The 22,853-nt window shown below is 36.0% G+C and overlaps 1 protein-coding gene across 5 annotated transcripts in view; it reads right to left on the bottom strand.

Annotated features, from left to right (window-relative positions):
* The window catches only part of LOC127867486 (ras-related protein Rab-3), an 86,169-nt gene that overhangs the window by 16,601 nt on the left and 46,715 nt on the right, over nucleotides 1-22,853 (bottom strand). For 4 of the 5 annotated variants that reach the window (XM_052408660.1, XM_052408662.1, XM_052408663.1 and 1 more), the window contains one exon: nucleotides 6,403-6,627. In XM_052408660.1, coding sequence (XP_052264620.1) covers nucleotides 6,403-6,627 — 225 coding nt within the window. Of the gene's footprint in view, nucleotides 1-6,402; nucleotides 6,628-12,044; nucleotides 12,232-22,853 lie in introns of those variants that run through there. The other variant, XM_052408661.1, reaches the window with a different exon arrangement.

Genomic DNA, 22,853 nt, shown 5'->3' with positions numbered 1-22,853 from the left:
AAGGGAGAGATAACATCTTGGTCAGACAGAGTAGGTGAATGTAGGGAAGAGGGAGATAACAACTTGGTCAGACAGACTAGTTGAATGTATGACAGGGTGAGTTAACAACTTGGTCAGACAGAGTAGTTGAATGTAGGACAGGGGGAGATTACAACTTGGTCAGACAGAGTAGTTGAATGTGGGGCAGGGGCATATAACAACTTAGTCACACAGAGTAGTTAAATGTAGGGCAGGGGAGATAACAACTTGGTCAGACAGAGTAAGAGAGTGTAGGGCAGGGGAGATAACAACTTGGTCCGACAGAGTAGTAAAATGTAGGATAGGGAGAGATAACAACTTGGTCAGACAGTGCAGTTGAATGTAGGGAAGGGAGAGATAACAACTTGGTCAGACAGAGTAGTTGAATGTAGGGAAGGGAGAGATAACAACTTGTTTAGACAGAGTTGTTGAATGTAGGGAAGGGAGAGATAACATCTTGGTCAGACAGAGTAGGTGAATGTAGGGAAGGGGGAGTTAACAACTTGGTCAGGCAGAGTAGGTAAATGTAGGGAAGGGAGAGATAACATCTTGTTTAGACAGAGTAGCTGAATGTAGGGAAGGGAGAGATAACATCTTGGTCAGACAGAGTAGGTGAATGTAGGGAAGAGGGAGATAACAACTTGGTCAGACAGAGTAGTTGAATGTAGGACAGGGAGAGATAACAACTTGGTCAGACAGACTAGTTGAATGTATGACAGGGTGAGTTAACAACTTGGTCAGACAGAGTAGTTGAATGTAGGACAGGGGGAGATAACAACTTGGTCAGACAGAGTAGTTGAATGTGGGGCAGGGGCAGATAAAAACTTGCAAACAAATACTTAACAATTAAATGTTTTCCATATTACAGTAGATTTCGCTTAATTGAATAGCCCATTTGTCACGTCCGAATATTCAATTATCCGGAGTATTCAATTATACGGAATATGATATATTTCCAATGTAATCACTAACCGGGTGTAATCCTTTGGAAATTGTGCTTTTCATGCATAATCAAAACATCGTTTCGACACATAAAGCGTTTAAAAAAGTTAATATTGGAATTAAAAATTGAATACATTATAAATATAATATAAATGTTTTGTTGAATTCCCAAATGAGAATACAATTTTTTAATCCAAAACACACTTTCTAGCTTTAAATAAAACGTCCAAATGTATTTCCTTTACCCGCAACAAAAAGCTAGCGAAAACCATTCAGCAATGTACAATGTCACGCCATACGGTGCGTGTAATGATTTTTCCCATTTTCATTTTATTGCTTACCCAACGCTTACGCTAGCAACATCTATTGCTCATGTATTGTCCTGGTATATTAATTCAACTTCTACAGCTGGATACGGAATTGAACTTAATAATGAATTTCTTTAAATGACAGTGCATATGTTTTTGGACACCCTCAATTGGGAATTTTAGGAGGTCATTTTGGGAAATATCCTTTTTGAGATATAGAAAGGGGTCCAAGTTTGACAAAACAAAACTGGAGCATAATCAAACATCCACACTTAAAAGCTGTATCCTGTATCAGAGGACTGCACTTTTTGACAATTGAGACATTTAAACTTTTTTGACATACTTTATCCTATATTGTGTATGGCGGTTATTATACAACATATTGACATTAAATTTTGGTATTAAATCATCCTGCATTGAAGTTGAACCCTATAAGGGGGTGTTGGAATGATTTTTAACAGGTCAGGCATGAAGCTTTTCTGTTGTAATTTATAGTATTCTAAAGTAGCCTCTGGCAAAATAACAGCAGAACAATTCAGTTGTGAGATGTTTATCTTTTACCACAACCTGACCTTAGGCGATATTTACAATGAAACAATTATTGAACTTACAATAAATCTATTATCTGAATCCACAATCTCTACTAAACTGACCAAAAAAGGGATAAAGGCTATAACTATGTTTATTATCAAAACCCACTAATTCATTTAGTTTATTAATAAATTATTAAGGTTTGAGAATATTTAATAGACATGGGTCACGAACTTGCATGTGCCTTGGGGTCTATAGTATTGCTATGACTCAATTGTTGGATAATTGTATTCAGAATCGACACACAAACTGCATCCAAGCTTTCTAAAATACTTCTATACACTGTAACTCCAATATAGCGCGGTCAATGGGGTCCAAGCCGCGAAACAGCGTTATAACGGATCCGCGTTATAGGTTTTGAGCTCATTTACTGCAGGACGCAATAAAAAAAACAGGTATAGAATAGCCTATAATATAGGTCATGTATATTGCCATGCTGTGTTGACGCAAATACATGCATATAAATCGAATCGTATCGATAACAGTATACATACCGCTTTTCTTATGTGCACATTTATCCGATAATCCTATAAAATTGCAACATCACTTAAAAAATAATAATCTTGAACATTAATGACGATATATGTTTAAGAAATTTGTAAACACAACCGTACGCATATATGCAATTTTCAGAAATGTAGAGTACAGTGCATTATGGGGCAGAGCTTTCATTGGACGAGCGACTTTAAATTTAGATTGAATGCAATACGACTCATGTACAAGAAATTGTTTTATTGCGTCATACGCATGCAAAAAACGTGTTTCCCGGGAACTTTCTGATACCGCGCGAAAATGAAAGTGAAACTGTTAACAATTGCCGGTACACTGCGTTCGCATGTAAATAAATCGTCTGCATTATTTAATTTCTTATACACGAACTGAAAGATTAAATGACATAATACTAGAATGATAATGAAATGACAGAAAAAGTTGTTTTATACAGTAGGCAGTATATTTCACAGCCGCTCATTTAATATAGTCAAACTGCAACCATATCAAAGTAAGAATGTTTCAATCGTTTTGAATTACTTGAATTGTATAACTATCCCGCTTGCACTTAACTTATGGAAATTATCGCACTGAACCGCTCTGATGAGGAATACATGTAATAAACACTGACACGCGAGTTTTTCACACCTTTTTTGACATTACACAACAGATTAACACCAATTAGCTGTCGGTGTTGTTTAACCTCGAGGCGATTATAATCGGTTCAACGGACGGTTGAATAAAGCAATCAACATGACTGTGATTGCCGCCATCTTTGAATTGTCTGAAAATACATGAAGTTGCATAATACGGATTTGAATCAGAAATCAAATGGAAGGTTGGAGAAAAAATGGGATCCAAGCACCCTCCGCGTTATATTGGATTCAGCGTTATAACGGAGCGCTTTATATTGGAGTTACAGTGTATTCATAATAGCTGTCATCAATTCCAAGGCATTTTCTCATTTCACATAAGATTGGATAATTGAGCTCTTAGTAAAAAAATCCATGTATTGATCAATCACATTCAAGACAATCCATTTCCTCTGAAGGTCAAGACAAACATGGAAGTTTTTCTTTTTTCTAACAGTCCTATTTATTGTCTTTTAAAAAATCAAATATTTATTTCAGAATTCTGTAACAAAAGCAATCTAACTTTTGTGATAATTGTTAATAATGATAATCAATCAATTCTGATCAACAGTCTAATGCTACATTGATAAAACTGGTGAATACCGGTAGCTACATTTCAAAATGAAATGTATATGTAAAATACACCAGTAGATAAATGAAGAAATAACATACAGTTGATCACTGCTATTTCAAACATAATTAATTGATATTAATTCCCATTTTGAACTCTTTTCCAGTCCCAATTCTTCATTTTCAGTTTTTACTATAAAATGTACAAGACTTGATCAACACAGAATATTGCTATTCCAACTTACCTATTTTAAATTCATTTTTGACGGTCCCAATAACTTGGAAAAGCAGTGTGATCAACTTTGTGATAAGCCTTAAGTGTTATCCAAGATAAGCCTGTGCAGTATGCACAGACTTATCAGGAACAACACTTTCTGCCTAAACTGTATTTTTGTTTAGAAAAAATTCCTTAAAAAGACAAAGTCTATCTGAGCCGATTATGTCTTCCCGTATAACCTGAGCAGATTGCTAAAGCTTATCTGAGATGACACTTTACACACATGAAATAAGCCCAGTTTTCCCAGAACGAGGATCTGCTACTCACCCATATTTGCAACTTCACCCTCTTGTCCTGTCTGAACACTACTCACCCATATTTGCAACTTCACCCTCTTGTCCTGTCTGAACACTACTCACCCATATTTGCAACTTCACCCTCTTGTCCTGTCTGAACACTACTCACCCATATTTGCAACTTCACCCTCTTGTCCTGTCTGAACACTACTCATCCATATTTGCAACTTCACCCTCTTGTCCTGTCTGAACACTACTCACCCATATTTGCAACTTCACCCTCTTGTCCTGTCTGAACACTACTCACCCATATTTGCAACTTCACCATCTTGTCCTGTCTGAACACTACTCACCCATTTTTGCAACTTAACCCTCTTGTCCTGTCTGAACACTACTCACCCATATTTGCAACTTCACCCTCTTGTCCTGTTGGAACACAACTCACCCATATTTGCAACTTCACCCTCTAATCCTGTCTGAACACTACTCATCCATATTTGCAACTTCACCGTCTAATCCTGTCTGAATACTACTCACCCATATTTGCAACTTCACCCTCTTGTCCTGTCTGAACACTACTCACCCATATTTGCAACTTCACCCTCTTTTCCTGTCTTAACACTTCTCACTCATATTTGCAACTTCACCCTCTTGTCCTGTCTGAACACTACTCACCCATATTTGCAACAAACTTCACCCTCTTGCCCTATCTGAACACAACACACCCATATTTGCAACTTCACCCTCTAGTCCTGTCTGAACACTACTCAACCATATTTGCAACTTCACCCTCTTGTCCTGTCTGAACACTACTCACCCATATTTGCAACTTCACCCTCTTGTCCTGTCTGAACACTACTCACTAGGGCTGCAACGAATCCAAAAAATTTGTTCGGATCCGAATCCAAATCCAAATATGGTTTCTTGCAGTTTTTCGGATCCGGGTCCCTCAGATAAGAGAAAATTAGAATTTTCTCTAAATTAAAGTAATCAATGTTTTAGAAGTATAATTTGACTAAAAAACATTAACCATTTATTAACAAAAAACATAACACCTTTCTCATTTAACATTGTAGCGATGGCCAAATAAAACGAAACCTTAACACTCATTCACTTAATAGTTTGCTCGTTAAAACAAACTTTTCACTGTTCATAAGTTTGATGTTTGTTTTCACAAAAAGTAACATATCAACATTGCCCAGGTCTAGGCAAGCCCTATGAGCACTGACTGGGTCTCCTGCTGTGGAGAAGATTCTCTCACTGGGCACTGAGGTTCCTTGCATCATAAGATAGCATTTAAACTTAGTATATGACGAAATATGCCTTCAAGACAATACATTATGCAGGACCACAATTAGACAGGTAGCAAAATTATGCAAAATTTACCTGAATCACTTTCTAGCCGCACTGGATCCACTACCGTTGTTTTAAATACAACTCAGAAAGACATTAAGGATTGAAAACTTACTTATTGCCATTAGGAATTGCATTTGTAATTTGTAGATCCTCCATGATTTCGAATTAGTTTTGCTTTTGGGGCTCATTACAGAATGTCCAATGACATAAAGGCCTAAGGATCTTGAATGATCTGCTATTTGACTGTCACTCGTCAATAAATATAGACTATTACACGTATGATTTATCTTTTGAACAGAACCAGTCTGTATACAAAACAATACTTGTGAAAACAGCGCTAGGTTACATACAACTATGAAAATAAATATCCGGAACCAAAATTTTCAGGGGTTGATCCGTACCCGCGAATCTGAAGTTGGATCCGATATCATCGGATATTTCGGGTACCCGTTGAAGCCCTACTACTCACTCATATTTGCAACTTCACCCTCTTGTCCTGTCTGAACACTACTCACCCATATTTGCAACCAACTTCACCCTCTTGCCTTGTCTGAAGACAACTCACCCATATTTGCAACTTCACCCTCTTGTCCTGTCTGAACACCACTCACCCATATTTGCAACTTCACCCTCTTGTCCTGTCTGAACACTACTCACCCATATTTGCAACTTCACCCTCTTGTCCTGTCTGAACACTACTCACCCATATTTGCAACTTCACCCTCTTGTCCTGTCTGAACACTACTCACCCATATTTGCAACCAATTTCACCCTCTTGCCCTGTCTGAACACTACTCACCCATATTTGCAACTTCACCCTCTTGTCCTGTCTGATTACTACTCACCCATATTTGCAACTTCATCCTCTTGTCCTGTCTGAACACTACTCATCCATATTTGCAACTTCACCCTCTTGTCCTGTCTGAACACTACTCACCCATATTTGCAACTTCACCCTCTTGTCCTGTCTGAACACTACTCACCCATATTTGCAACTTCACCCTCTTGTCCTGTCTGAACACTGTTTTCACTTTGAAGTCTATGCCCACGGTGCTAACGAACGCAGACGTGAATGAATCATCTGCGTAGCGGAATAAAAAAGAAGTCTTTCCCACTGAACTGTTCCCTATTATCAACAACTTGAACATGTAGTCGAAATTCTGATCCGCAGCGTCCTTCTGCCATTTGGAATCATTTGCTGAAGCCATCTGAAAAATATTTTGGAGTTAGAATTTATTTTTATTTATTTCTATGTCTCATCAATGAAAGTCTTTTGATTTTAAATAAACTGTTCTGCACATGCCATGCTCAAATATATTTGTATACACATTGAAAATATTTATTCAGGGCATCAACAATATGAGGATAAAACTAGAGTGAAAACATATCAAGGAGTGAGAGTAAAACTATTGTATCTGATAACGATATAATAACCAGTTACAACAGTTTCACAGTCAACACTTGATATAAATCCCTATGTGAATTATAGATAGAATAGTTCACGAGTAAGCATTTTGTGCAACTAAATCTTAAATTCAAGTGATGCTTTTACATCTCATTTTACAAATTTCTATTGGCTTTACGGACATTGTTTAATTTAAACTAAACTACAGCTTTTATCACAGATGGAATACTTATTTTGAAAGTATTAGCTTGTACTAGTTTTTGGCTATCTCAACAACGAAAATCTTCGTAAAAAATTTAAGCTTATTCCGCTATGCTTACTATTAATTGCAGCAATATAAAAAGCTTAATAGATTTACATGCATGTTACTAGATGAGGATCAATAATGAAGAGTCTCAATACATTATAAGCAAAACAAAATACCACAGAATATAATGGATGTGCAAGCTAACAATATTGATTCCATTAATTGAAGAAGAAAGTAGGCTGCCAATGATCCCATAGTGTCAACATTAATAGTGCATTAACAACATCCGTTCTATTAGTCAAGTAAAACTGTGGGACACAAAATAGTATGAGAACCTGTCTGAACATAACAGCTTTTGGAATCCATACAACACATTTTTGTCATTTACATTTTCAAGATGATATTTCAAGAAGGCTATCAGTTGTAATAATTACATCACTGTACCACGTAATTATGCACATTATACCCTTATAAACATATATTAAAAGTACCAACCATTATAAAAGAGCATAATAAATTTAGATAAAAAGCAACCATCATCCAAATTAACATTAATTCATGTACATGCACTTTTAATATCAAGATCAAAACACATATGTTACATTACAAAACACCAAAATAATCTACATTTAATTTAAAATCAATGCACTCTTACATACAGAGTATATGTGTGCTTACAAGCGTTTTAAAAATCTCGTTAGTTCAGCATAAAGAGCTGAATAAATTGTCTCCATATAATTATCACCACCACTTGCTACACACTGTTTATCAGAGAACTTATCTAGCTCTTTCAGTGCTGGAACCGAATTTTGAAGGCCTTTGCAAACAGTTTGGATCCAGATGAGATGCCACAGAACATGGCGTCTCATCAGGATCCAAACTGTTTGCTATTCTGATAGTATTCTTTAAAAAAGATCAAAGAAAATGCTAATTTTTGAAATTCAGAAGACGACATTTTAGCAGACGACAAATTTCCCAGCATGCATCAGGCAACAGTTTGTAACATCAATTATTCAGAAGCTGAGTGACCAGTGGTCAATGTACAAAATGTCGGTGTCCTCCTCCAATAATATGGCACCAGATGGCCAATACCAGACACCTGTCAAAGTTTATCATACTTAAAACTGCTTACTTGTAACGTGTGAGAATAATTTAATTACCATCATTCTCTATTATCAGCTTTCAGCGGTAACATTTATTAATATTTCATCATCAAGTTGATATGAAGACAATTGCACAATAGTATTAATATTGAAACAATGTCTGCATAAGTCTTGCATAATTTAAGAAAAAATCAATTTGCCATTGACACATCATTCTGTCCTTTTGAAAGAACCTACAGTGTTCAAATCATAATTGCAATACAATTGCAAGAAAACATGTGAATTTTATGTTCATAACATAAGTAAAGAAGGACATCAGTATTTTCTAGAAATTTATAACAGAAACATTTTAAGAAATAATATATGCAAGTACATGACTGTACTCAAATTAAAAGTCAAAGCATAAGCATTTGATAAATTAATCTTGATGAGGGTGTATTTTAGTTCAATGTACATGCATACGTGTTCCATAAAATGTTTTACATTTATTTTTATCTTGAACAGTTTATAAAGGTGCAAATGTAAAGGTGCAAATGAAACCTTTCATTTGACTTGACATTTGCATAGTAAGAAGAAAATTATTTTAAAATAATTAACCACTCAGCTATCTATGAATACATCTCAGCCAGTATTGGAAACCATTTGCAGATAGTGGATGAAGCAGACTTTACTTATGAAAGATCCATGAATATTCTGCTAAAATGTTTTATTGATCTTCCACTAAAATGCCAATCCCTTGCTGACAGAGTGCGAGTTTCCATATTACTCAAAGCAGGAGGTTGGTAAACAAGCTATGGGAAGCCATTATGACTTCAAAAAGAAAAAAAGTCAGCAAATGGTAAATGTCAGATTGTAGAATTTTAATGTAAATTTTGAAAAATCCTAGAAAGACATAAACATTCTGGCCTCTCTGTTCACAGGGTTCAGACATAACAAACCTTGGTTATATGCCCCACATGGTTCAGATGCATTCAAATGCTGGGTCCACCAAAGATTTAGGATGTTCTATATGAATATTGGCATGGTTTTGTTTAAACCTAAAAATTTAAACCTCTAATTCATTTTAGCTCAATTGGATCGAAAGCCTAAGACTTATAGCGACATTCTCCATTCCATTTCCTGGTTAGAAAATTGGTATCTGACACTTGGTATCTGAGGAGAAGATGTAGAGAATGTTCATAGAGTGGGAATTATACCCCGGATCTCTCAATCGCTAAGCGGACTTCATATCACTAAAAGGGGTATCATTGAGTAGTCAGAGAGAGAGGCGAGGTGAGGGGGTGGGGGTGGGTCGGCAGGATTCTGTCCCATGATGTTGGACATACAAATAAACACTAACTTAAACTTTACAACTTATTTCTAAAATCCTTATAAATTTTAAATCCTATTAATAGAAGCAACGTCAACACAAGAGCGCTGCATAATGGATGCCAACGCCAACACAAAAGCGCCGCATAACGGATGCCAACGCTCCGCTGCGGATGCACTTTTTAATAAATAAAAGCTTGTCAGATTATTTTTTTTTAGGTCAGTGACCTTGACCTTTGACCTAGTGACCTAAACATGGGTGTAGCGTGTAAAACTCATCAAGGTGCATCTACCTTATGAAGTTTCAAAGTTGTAGGTGGAAGCACTTTGATTTTAGAGCAAAAAGTGCTAAAAGTTTTAGCAGGAAGCCAGCGGACGGCACGACACAACAAGCTGGCTATGACAATACCTCGGGTTTTCTCCAAAAAAGCCCAGCTAAAAATTCATTGTGGTGAATTTTGTATGCTTGCTTCCAATACGTGTGAACGATGCTCGCAATCTTTCATTTTTGTTCAATGTTTATACTTTTGAAATATATAGAGTCAACCCTTTTACAGTATTAAATTAACACCACTTTTTTACCCCATCTGTAGATCACTATTATTTTTAATGGATCTTGACAGACACTTCAAGTCCAAACCTTATAAAAAAATTAGTCAATCTTCCTTCACGATTCCGAAATTGGAATTGCTTTCTGATTTATATCCAAGGTTATTTCTAGCCCTTGACATATCAGTTTGTTGTTCACTTAGTTTGCAATCACTGAGATATAATAAGGGTCTTTCGTTCTTTTCATAACAGTTAAGTTTAAAAAAAGAAAATTTATGTTGTTCCACACTCCATACTTTCAATGAAAACAACTGACTTCTTATTGGTCAAGGCACAGACCATGGAGCAGTGATTAAAAACAAACAATATCTGCACAATATGTTTACCTATGGACATCACTTGTTCTTTGTTAAACATTGTCATATAAGCACATAGTTCTGGTCACACATGTTGCCCTTCAAAGCAATCCAGTAACAGGTTGTGAGGACATGTTTACAAACACATGCAAACAAACCATATGTAAGTGTTGGGTCATTCCACCTCATAAGATTAAATAGTTTATACGGTCAAATGAAAGTGTTCATCATACAACACAACTATTGTTGGCATAATACTAATATGTTTAGGGGAACAAACTTTGATCCCTTCATAATCAAATATATAAATGTCAACACAATTAAACCCTGAACACAAGAATGCAAAAAGATCCTTATTGATAACTTATTAAGACATTCCTTACATTCATAAAATCTCTTTCGTCTGCGGCAATTTTGTTCTTATGAAAAAAACAACATTTGATGTAAATTTTGTTCTAATGAAAAAAACAACATTTAATGTAAATATTATGAATCTTGTTTCACTGGATTATAAAATGATAAATTTATCTGAAATTGTAAGTACAACATAATATAAGTTGAGATGTCCCAAAGGAGCTGTGTGAAGGTGGGCCCAGAATCTTGCTTTCTTCATCAAAGACTCACATGGCCAAAACTCATCACGATAAAACATTAATGCATATATTTTAAATGCACTTTTTTGGTTTTATCAGGGCAAAATCTGAATATACTTGCATGAAGTATTTTGGCAGGAATTTCAGCATGAAGCATCATTACAGATTATTTTAATTGTACATCATTGTGTAAATAACATATTATTGAGGAGGGGGGCAACACTATGTACCTAAATTAAAATAATATCAATTCTTTTCAGGAATGTATTCTTAATACTTAATATTTTCAACAATATAAAGTTAGAAAGTAGCTTACAATAATTATACTTAAATTAACTTATAACTATAATTCAATCACTTTTTACACTCAAATTAAATGTGATATTAAACTTTTATTGCCCCCTAATGAGCCGCTTTGATTTTTTTTTACCTTTGACTTGAAGGATGACCTTGACCTTTCACCACTCAAAATGTGCAGCTCCATGAGATACACATGTATGCCAAAAATCAAGTTGCTATCATCAATATTGCAAAATTTATGACCAAGGTTAAAGTTTTGGGACACATACAATGACAGACAGACACATACAATGACAGACAGACAGACAGTCTGACAGACAGACAGACAGAGAGACAGACAGACAGACAGACAGACAGGCCAAAAACAATATACCCCCGATCATTCGATCCGGGGGCATAAAAAGTTAACCCTTCATGAGAGTACATTCCCACGTATTAAAATTCCACAACGGATTACTGAAAACAAAACAAGCTAGCTGCCCACAGGGCAATAACCGGTGATTGCTTTCCAGTCCATTGCTTAAAATACATGCATCTTTGCCAAAAAATTGCACAAATATTTGCAGATGAATATTGGTAAATCTATTCATTAAGTTTTCAATCAGTTATTCAATCAGTTTTCCACACCAGCCTCTACATGTTAACTGAGACCTAAAAACAGAATTAGTTTTACTATCAAACATCTTACAAGTAAACAGTTAACCCTCATTTAGTTTCACAGGTTCAAGAACAGTAAGTAAAGATTAATATTGAAATTCACATACCTTGGAAAGTAACTTAATTCCGCTATGTCAGCTTGTTTTTAATCCAAAGAAGATTCCTATAACAACCAGTCAGTTTATGAGAGCGTTTACACGTCTAGCATCCCTTGGTGGCACTACACTATCCTATATTTCCTATATACATACGCAACCAACGAAATGTAAGTGATCAATGACAGAAAGGAGGGGAATGAAATGTATGTGGTATAAAACCAATATCTACTACTGCACTATCAGTTTTTCCATGGGGGTCATCTCATACTACCTTTGAACAACCATATAAGGGAATATCTCAATAGCAAAATGTGGAATGCTTTAATTGTGTTTTAGTATGCAATGTGGCAGGGGGGGGGTCCATTATTTATAAAGATGATCATGTAATGCTTGCTACATCAGCAGTAGACAGTACTCTTCTACTGCATACTTTAAACAAGAGCACCGCCTTGCGGGTTCAGACCGCTCATCTATTTTTCTTTTTAAAGGTGTAGGGACCTATCTCAATTTCAATCACAAAGGAGGGAGGGTTGGACTTGAGAGGGGTGTATAGTGTGGGGGTGTGGTCATTTTTTACATTATCTTCCAAAAATGAAAAAAAAAAATTGGGGGGGGGGGGGGGGGATTCTTCGGTGGGATGGTTGGACGGTATTTCAAAAATAAAATGATAAAAATAAATATTTGTGTTTTTTAACCATGTTTGAAAAAAACAAGAAATGTGTTTGTCAGAAACACAATGCCCCCTATTGCGCAGCTTTGAAAAAAATGTTGTTGTTTTTTTACCTTTGACCTTGAAGGATGACCTTGATCTTCCACCACTCAAATGTGCAGCATTATGAGAACGCCGCTTTGAAATAAAAAAAATTGACCTTTTTATCTTGAAGGATGACCATGACCTTGAAGGATGACCTTGACCTTGAACTTCCACCACTCAAAATTTGCAGCTTCATGATAACGCCGCTTTGAAATTATTATTTTTTACCTTTGACCTTGAAGGATGACCTTGACCTTGTAGAATGACCTTGACCCTGAACTTCCACCACTCAAATGTGCAGCTTCATGAGAACGCCTTTTTGAATTATTTTTTTTTTTTACCTTTGACCTTGAAGGTTGACCTTGACCTTGAAGGATGACCTTGATCTTGAACTTCCACCACTCAATATGTGCAGCTTCATGAGAACGCCGCTTTGAAATTTTTTCTTTTTTTTTTTGAACATTAAAGGATGACCATGACCTTGAACTTCCACCATTCAAAATGTGCAGCTTCATGATAACGCCGCTTTGAATTTTTCTTTTTTTTTTTTTACCTTTGCCCTTGAAGGATGACCTTGACCTTGAAGAACGACCTTGACCTTGAACTTCCACCACTCAAAATGTGCAGCTTCATGAGAATGCCGCTGTGATTTTTTTTTACCTTTGACCTTGAAGGATGACCTTGACCTTGAAGGATGACCTTTCATCACTCAAAATGTGCTACTGTAATCCATTAGATACACATGCATGCCAACATCAAGTTGCTATCTGAAGCAACAGAAGTGATGAGCATTTTTCGAAAACTAAATGCAAAACCTAAATGCAAAGTGTGACGGAAAGACAGACAGACATACGGACGGACGGTCCAATCACTATATGCCCTCCTTCGGGGGCATAAAAAAACATTCATGTGATGTACCTTAAGATTTTGATATTTAAACGTGTATATCCTTACTTTAATTCAATCGAAATGAATAATGCTTATAAAAGCTACCATGCAAGGGTAACCATGCTGTCAGAGGATTAATACATTACTTTACAAATTAAAAATATCATAGCCTAGCATTCTAAGAAATTTCAATTTTAAATCCTTAACATTAACCATTTAAAGTAAAGTTTTCACCAAACAACTTTAGTGTGATCCTCCTACACATTTTACCAAATATATCTTTACTACTTGGGTGCGTTCAACATCCAACACTTAAAGGTATACTTTGTTAAATCCCTTAAGGTTAAAACAAATACTAGATGTCGTCAGGAAACCAGCTTTCCATATGTTTCAGAAAGCCAAGATATGAGTGGACTTTCCATTTATAAACATCATATTTCACTGATAGGATCTTAAAATAATCAGGCAAGAGTTGGAAACTCTGCATTGCAACACTCACTTTGGCCGTTTACAGCATTATTCTTGTGTTGGTTTACTTAGTTTCTGATAACTTAATTACCTGGTTTATAATTTTGATGACGCTGAAGCTAAAAGGATTTGTTTTCGTCCCTAAAACCTGACCGCATGGTAAGCAAAAATATAACATTAAGGCCAGAATTTTTTAATAAAATGATTTTCGGACCCGCCAACTCCAATTTTTGACAAAACCAAAAATAAAATTAAATTAAAAAACTTTTTTTTTTCGGATTCCAAAAGGTGGCTGTTAAACACGAAACGCTTGCCGGGTTTTAGAAAAAGTTCAAATGAGTTATAAATCATCATAATAAACCCAGTTTTAATTACCCACATTAATACGTGAACCTCCTTCATCGTGTACATGTGCTAGAATTTACCAACAGCTAAGCCATCATTGTTTGTGCAAGAAGTTGATGAACGCTACAATGCTTTCATTAGCAAAGTCTGCTAATTTCCCAGTAATTATGCAACCGTCAAATGAAATCCTGAATGGAATCGATTTGTAAGAAAATATTTTATTATTTCTTTACAATTTTATAAAATTTTGATAGTATTAAAATGACTAAAAAATATTATGAAAGCAATAAGAAAAGAAATATTTTAATTTAACAGGTGCTCGCAATGCAAACCCATTTAAGCATATCAACTTTAAACATTCCATATTTTACGCACAAATACGGTCAAATTTTAGAGAATAAAATTTTATGTGTTGTTTAATGTAGTTGTAGTGACAAATTTGTGCATATAATATGTGTTTTTTCGTTATTTTCAATGGGTACGAAACTTCGGTTTTGTTCCGAACTGGTTCGTACCAAAAGTTCAAAAATCTCAAAATCAATAGTTTTTAAAACGATTTCAAACCATGAATGTCCAAATAAAATAGTCAAGTTTATGGGGGTTATTATCCGATTAACAGCTCCTTTATGACATTGAACTATCAATTATGTTATCCTGGGATAAACTGTCACGAAGATCAATAAATATAACGATTATTAGGGACGCTATTTCTTTAATTAATACCATGACAAAAACACATGTTAACTTGTTTTAATAGGCATTTGTGTTTAACATTTCCATTATTAAAATGTTCTGGGAACGATATATTTAAATTAAGATAACTATTTCTGAAATCAAAAGTAGGTCCTTCACTCGATGTACTATATTTCGGATATGTTAAAATTCGGACATATATAAAGATAGTGACATTTATGTGTTGATTTGTTGTATATAGTTTGTACAAATATGTTTTGTGTTATTTCAGACAACAAGAATGGATGGTGGCAATTATTTTGGGCCTTTCTGTCAAGAAATAGATTTGAAACAAGATGTGCCTCCGTAGCTCAATGGATAAGGCGCTTGCGTTGCAGTCCAGAGGTCCCGGGTTCGATCCCGGGTCGGGGCACATACATGCCAGTCATGTTTCAGCGGAATGCTGACTGACAAATAAAGGCTTAGCCAGGCATTGATACGTTATATATATGTGTTTGTGAAACACAATGTCCCCCTATATGACCTTGAAGGATGACCTTGACCCTTCACCACTCAAATTGTGCAGCTCCATGAGATACACATGCATTTCAAATATATAAAATTGCAAGCTTCAATATTGCAGAAGTGACATTACATGAGCAATTTTGACCCATATATTTGACCTTGAAGGATGACCTTGACCTTGACTTTTCACCACTCAAAATGTGCAGCTCCATGAGATACACATGCATGCCAAATATCAAGTTGCTATCTTCAATATTGCATAAGTATTCATAAAATTAGCGATTTGGGCCACATATATTTGACCTCTGACCTTGAAGGATGACCTTGACCTTTCACCAATCAAAATGTGCAGCTCAATGAGATACACATGCATGCCAAATATCAAGTTGCTATCTTCCATATTGCAAAAGTACTCATAAAATGAGCGATTTTGGCCACATATATTTGACCTCTGACCTTGAAGGATGACCTTGACCTTTCACCACTCAAAATAGGCAGCTCCATGAGATACACATGCATGCCAAATATCAAGTTGCTATCTTGAATATTGAAATACTGCAAAAGTGTACATTAAATGAGCGATTTTGACCCATATATTTGACCTTTGACCTTGAAGGATGACCTTGACCTTTCACCACTCAAAATGTGCAGCTCCATGAGAAACATATGCATGCCAAATATCAAGTTGCTATCTTCAATATTGCAAAAGTTATTGCAAATGTTAAAGTTGGCGCAAACCAACCAACCAACCAACCAACAGACCAACAGACCAACCAACAGACCAACAGACAGGGCAAAAACAATATGTCCCCCACTATTATAGAGGGGGACATAAAAATACAGTACACTCCACGCGTTTTCCCCAAAAAACGCGCTCCCTCAGCGTTTTTTTTCTGCTAGCGAGTGTTCACTCCGCGTTGGAAGAGCGAGGTGAACTCGAATAAATGCTCAGCTTTACGCCACGTTGGTTAATTCCCGCGGCGTGTATTACATTAGGCTAGTCGGTAAATGCAGACACTTTCCGTTCTTATCAGTGACCGCCGCGTTAGCAGTGTGCTACTGGGCATGACAAAAAATAAAAACATTGTTATAATAAATTGTTTAAATGCTGTAGTACATGTATAAAAAAGATAATTGTATAGAAAATTAATACGTATAAAAATTATGTTTTTTAATTCACAGGTACGTCTACAATATGAATGAATATAATACATTTGACAAATTAATATTTAAATCATAACACATATAACACAAGAAATCAACCACCACAACTAACAGAAAACCTAAAACAAGAGGGCCATGATGGCCCTGAATCGCTCACCTGACTCATTAAGATCAGATGAAAACTATGACCTCTATTGTCTACACAATGTTTTTCTATGATTTGACCTAGTGACCTAGTTCCTGACTCTAGATGACCCAAATACAATCCCAATCCAGATTTCATCAAGATAAACATTCTGACCACAGTTCATAAATATTGGATGAAAACTGTGACCTCTATTGTCAACACAAGGTTTTTCTATTTATTTGACCTAGATTTTTACCCCAGATGACCCGAATACAATCCCACCCAGATTTCATCAAGAATTCTGATCAAATTTCATAAAGGTTGGATAAAAACTGTGATCTCTAATGTCTACACAAGGTTTTTCTATTATTTGACCTAGTGACCTAGTTTTTGACCCCAGATGACCCAAATAAAATCCCAACCCAGATTTCATCAAGATAAACATTCTGACCAAATTTCATAAAGATTGGATGAAAACTGTGACCTCTATTGTCTACAGAAGGTTGTTCTATTATTTGACCTAGTGACCTTGTTTTTGACCCCAGATGACCCAAATACAATCCCAAACCGGATTTCATCAAGATAAACATTTTGACCAAATTTCATCAAGATTGGATGCAAACTGTGACCTCTACTGTCTACACAAACAAATTGTTGACGGACGGACGCACGGGCACACGCAGGCACGCACAACGGACGCCGGACATCACACGATCACATAAGCTCACTGTGTCACTTCATGACAGGTGACCTAAAAATATGTGTCGGAGATAAACATGAACAGTTGTGGTTAAAATCCCATAGAAACAAGGGCTGTTTGTAAAACATGCATGCCCCCCTATATGGGCTATAAGTTGTAGTAGCAGCCATTGTGTGAATACGTTTTTTGTCACTGTGAATGGTGGTGGTGGTGGTGGTGGTGGTGGTGGTGGTGGTGGTGGTGGTGGTGGTGGTGTAGTAGTAGTAGTAGTAGTAGTAGTAGTAGTAGTAATAGTAGTTGTAGTAGTAGTAGTAGTAGTAGTAGTAGTAGTAGTAGTAGTAGTAGTAGAAGTAGTAGTAGTAGTAGTAGTAGAAGTAGTAGAAGAAGTAGTAGTAGTAGTAGTAGTAGTAGTAGTAGTGGTAGTAGTAGTAGTAGTAGTAGTAGTGGTAAAAGTAGTAGTAGTAGTGGCAGTAGTAGTAGAAGTAGTAATAGTAGACGTGGTGGTGGTGGTGGTGGTGGTGGTGGTGGTGGTGGTAGTAGTACTAGTAGTAGTAGTACTAGTAGTAGTAGTAGTAGTAGTAGTAGTAGTAGTAGTAGTAGTAGTAGTAGTAGTAGTAGTAGTGGTAGTAGTAGTAGAAGTAGTAGTAGTAGTAGTAGTAGTAGTAGAAGTAGTAGTAGTAGTAGTAGTAGTAGTAGTAGTAGTAGTAGTAGTAGTAGCAGTAGCAGTAGCAGTAGCAGTAGCAGCATTACAAGACCAATACTTAAGAATGATCAAATGGGAAAAGGTAACATATCACCAGCAGTAAATATGGGGCTCATTTACAGGTCAGATTTGGAATCTCTGCTGTAAAATGAGATTTTGAATGAATTAAAGGGAGGCAAATCTGTAATAAAAAGAACATGCATAAACCGTAGTTGTTTCCCTTGTTTGAACCATGCTAAATCCTTACAAGTTTGGAAAGAATTGGATGAAAAATTTGGACTTTATTGCATAAACACCATTTTCTCAATTCAAGGGGAGGTAATTCTGTACTTCATGGACCAATAATGCTCATTTTTTGTAGGGTTCGTGTCCTCATTGATATAAAGACACTGTGCAAATTTGGAAAGGATCGGACAAAAAATGTGGAAGATTTTTGAAAGTTTTCACAAAATAGGCAAAAACGAATAAACATGCAAAGTTCAACGAGCTCCTGCGGCCATGTTTTTTGACGAATCAAATTTCTTTGAACAACTTTTTCAGGGGAGCCCTCAAAGGTCATCCCTGTGAAATTTTTTGAAAATCTGATGAGTGGTTTCTGACAAGAAGATTTTTTAAGGTTTTTACCATATATGGTCATGGCGGCCATCTTGGTTATGTGATCAATTTTTTTTTAACAATTCTTTTGTCCCATGACCTAGGGATGCTCCACATGAAATTTAGTTGAAATTGGCTCAATGGTTTAGTAGAAGAAGATGTTTACAAATTGTTTACAGACGGACGGACGGACGGACGGACGCCGGACGCTGAGTGATCACAATAGCTCACCTCGAGCTATCGCTCAGGTGAGCTAAAAATCACCAAAAAGTTTATTATAGACAAGTGAAAAAATTGCATAACTTTTGAACTAGTTAAGATATTTTTAAAATTCAAACTTATTTAAAAACTGAACATCAAGACCTACAGTCTTATGATAATTTTGCACATCAACATGTTTGAAAAAAATCACTGTGGTTGCTTAGTAAAAAGAACTTCATACCATAACATTTTTAAAATGAGTGCATATTTGGTCACCCATCTTTTTTTTTTACGTCCTCCTACCCGACACTTTTAGAAAAAAAAATCCAAAAATCATTTTAATATATTTTTTTGGCCTAAATCATGTTTTCCTTTTCACTCTCTACAAGATTAACAGTTATTATGTTATGTTATTTTCACTTTGTTTACACAGCAGTTCAGTAATATCACAACCATAGTATTAAATAAGTGCAGAATAAGTCTACCTTGCAACCGCATTTTACACATATAATATTATATACACACCATGGGCCAAGCTAATGTCAAAAAGCAGTACAACCTAAATCGACACGGGCAATTAACCTAACCTTAATCGATGGGCCAAGCTAAGTCCAAAAGCAGTTCAATCTACAACACACCACACCATTACCCAAACTGCCCAGGAGAGGTGAGTGGGACCAGAGATCGATGGACAGCTTTAACGAAGTAGCCCAATAATCAATTTCTCCAACTCCACAAGAGCTGCGATAGGAAATCAATGGGCCTCTGACGTGCGAGCGAGAGTCCGTTCCCGGATAACAATGATAGTGGGTTTCCTTTAATAGAAAGAACTTCCGCCGACATGATCTATTTAGGTCCCATCAATTCCCATTACTGGAAATAACATTCTTGAAAAATTATTTTTCCTTACATCTATGTGCAGGGGCAGAGATTGCCTTCATTTTTAAGAATGCTGGTATGTTATAGACCAGTACTTAAAACATTTGTCAATCAAGGATTCATTTGACCACTCATGGGTTTATATTTCAATGGTAAATGCTTGCACTAGGTTGCATCTCCCATCTAATAATTTTTCATGAAATACTTGGAAACTATAGCAGAGAAACAGAACCTATGCGAATTATGTTTGTAGTTTTTTTTCAACAGAATAACCTATTTATGCCTTAGAAGTGGACTCTCCCATCCTTCAAAATTGGATCAATTTATTTCCAAAATTAGGGATGTCTAGTATATTTATTTATATATTTAGAATATTTCTTAAAGAAATTCCTTTAAGCAAACAGCGTAAAACCCAAATAAGACGCCGCATCATGCGGCGTCTCATCTGGGTCTACGCTGTTTGCCAAGGCCTTTTTTCTAGACGCTAGGCATAAATGGGTTTAAGATTGTGGTAAAGCTTCATAAACAGTCCTTGCCATTATGTCCTAAATAGAAAGATTGTACTGTAAGATCTCTATGCAAATACTACCTTGTTGAATTACTGAAATACAATCGACCATGTGTTATTTATAGAAACAATTTAAAATAGCATTTGGTCAATGAATTGAAATATTATCACATTTCTACTTATACTAGCTCCTGATTACAAGATTTCGCTGAGACAGATAATAATTAGAGAAACTTCGTGAAAAACATTGATGTGTCTCAATGACGTTATAATACACTACATATCTAGCAAATTATTGGCAGTTAAAGTAAGTAAAGAAAGAAAGCTTTTGTATCACTTTACTGCAAAGAAAAACAATTTAGCAATCAATTGCTTTAATTTTTTAATACAAGATTTACTTAAAATGTTTGTTTCATTTGTTTTTCGGTTGTTTTTTCTGCTATAACCTAAGGAACAATGCAACAAGCTTCAAGACAGCTGAATTAATAAATACGTCTGCTGTTCTCTCGTGAAATGGTTACTATGGGAATTAAACATATGAAACACAATATGGGGGTTTGTTAATGGAAATGTGATGTAATACAACATGTTTCAATGCAAATGTTTATCTCTTTATGACTTTACAGGGGAATATTGACAGTAAATATGTGATAACTTATAAAAATAAGATGATTGTTTTATTATTATTGAAGAAATAGTCGCTTAATAAATACATCTTGTTTTTAAAATATAATTAAATATTGATCAATATAAGGATGATTCCAGATAAAACATGGGCACCGAAAATCGGTAGTAGTAGTCAATTGTTATAACCCAAATGTATGTGAAGTTCTGCTACACTCATGCGCATGATAAATAACATGGGACTGTAGTAATCTTCTAATTAAAGCAGGTGATTTTTGAGTGTTTGAATTCCAAAAGAGGCATAATAATAATAAATATTAAAACAAGGGCTGTTTGTAAAACATGCATGCCCCCCATATGGGCTGTCATTTGTAGTGGCAGCCATTGTGTGAATACGTTTTTTGGCACTGTGACCTCGACCTTTGACCTAGTGACCTGAAAAATCAATAGGGGTCCTCTGCGAGTCATGATCAATGTACCTATGAAGTTTCATGATTCTAGGCGTAAGCTTTATTGAGTTATCATCCGGAAACCATTTTACTGTGTCAAGTCACCGTGACCTTTGACCTAGTGACCTGAAAGTCAATAGGGGTCATCTGCGAGTCATGATCAATGAACCTATGAAGTTTCATGATCCTAGGCGTAAGCTTTCTTCAGTTATCATCCGGAAACCATTTTTCAAAGTTGAGTCACCATGACCTTGACCTTTGACCTAGTGACCTGAAAATCAATAGGGGTCATCTGCGAGTCATGATCAATGTACCTATGAAGTTTCATGATCCTAGGCATAAGCGTTCTTGAGTTATCATCCAGAAACCATTTTACTATTTCGGGTTACAGTGACCTTGACCTAGTAACCTGAAAATCAATAGGGGTCATCTGCGAGTCATGATCAATGTACCTATGAAATTTCATGATCCTAGGCATAAGCGTTCTTGAGTTATCATCCGGAAACCATTTTACTATTTCGGGTCACCATAACCTTGACCTTTGACCTAGTGACCTGACAATCAATAGGGGTCATCTGCGAGTCATGATCTATGTACCTATGAAGTTTCATGATCCTAGGCATAAGCGTTCTTGAGTTATCATCCGGAAACCATTTTACTATTTCGGGTCACCGTGACCTTGACCTTTGACCTAGTGACCTGAAAATCAATAGGGGTCATCTGCGAGTCATGATCAATGTACCTATGAAGTTTCATGATCCTAGGCATAAGCGTTCTTGAGTCATTATCCGGAAACCATTTTACTATTTCGGGTGACCGTGACCTTGACCTTTGACCTAGTGACCTCAAAATCAATAGGGGTCATCTGCGAGTTATGATCAATGTACCTATGAAGTTTCATGATCCTAGGCCTAAGAGTTCTTGAGTTATCATCCGGAAACCATCTGTTGGACAGACGGACCGACCTACCAACATGTGCAAAACAATATACCCCCTCTTCTTCGAAGGGGGGCATACAAATGTGATATTCTTTAAATTTGTTTGTCATGATTAATCAATATACAATAAGTTTTAGATAGAAATCTACCGAATAGAGGGATTTTGCATTGTTTTAATAGTAAATGTCTACATTTAGGTGTAATTACCGTTGAAATGCCACTAGAACAAGTTCTTGATGTTTTTGGCAAAACTCAATTTATATGAGAATACAGTAACTG

The sequence above is a fragment of the Dreissena polymorpha genome, chromosome 2 (genome assembly GCF_020536995.1).
Source record: "Dreissena polymorpha isolate Duluth1 chromosome 2, UMN_Dpol_1.0, whole genome shotgun sequence".
NCBI lineage: Eukaryota > Metazoa > Mollusca > Bivalvia > Myida > Dreissenidae > Dreissena > Dreissena polymorpha.
This window is presented reverse-complemented; position numbering and strand designations above follow the sequence as displayed.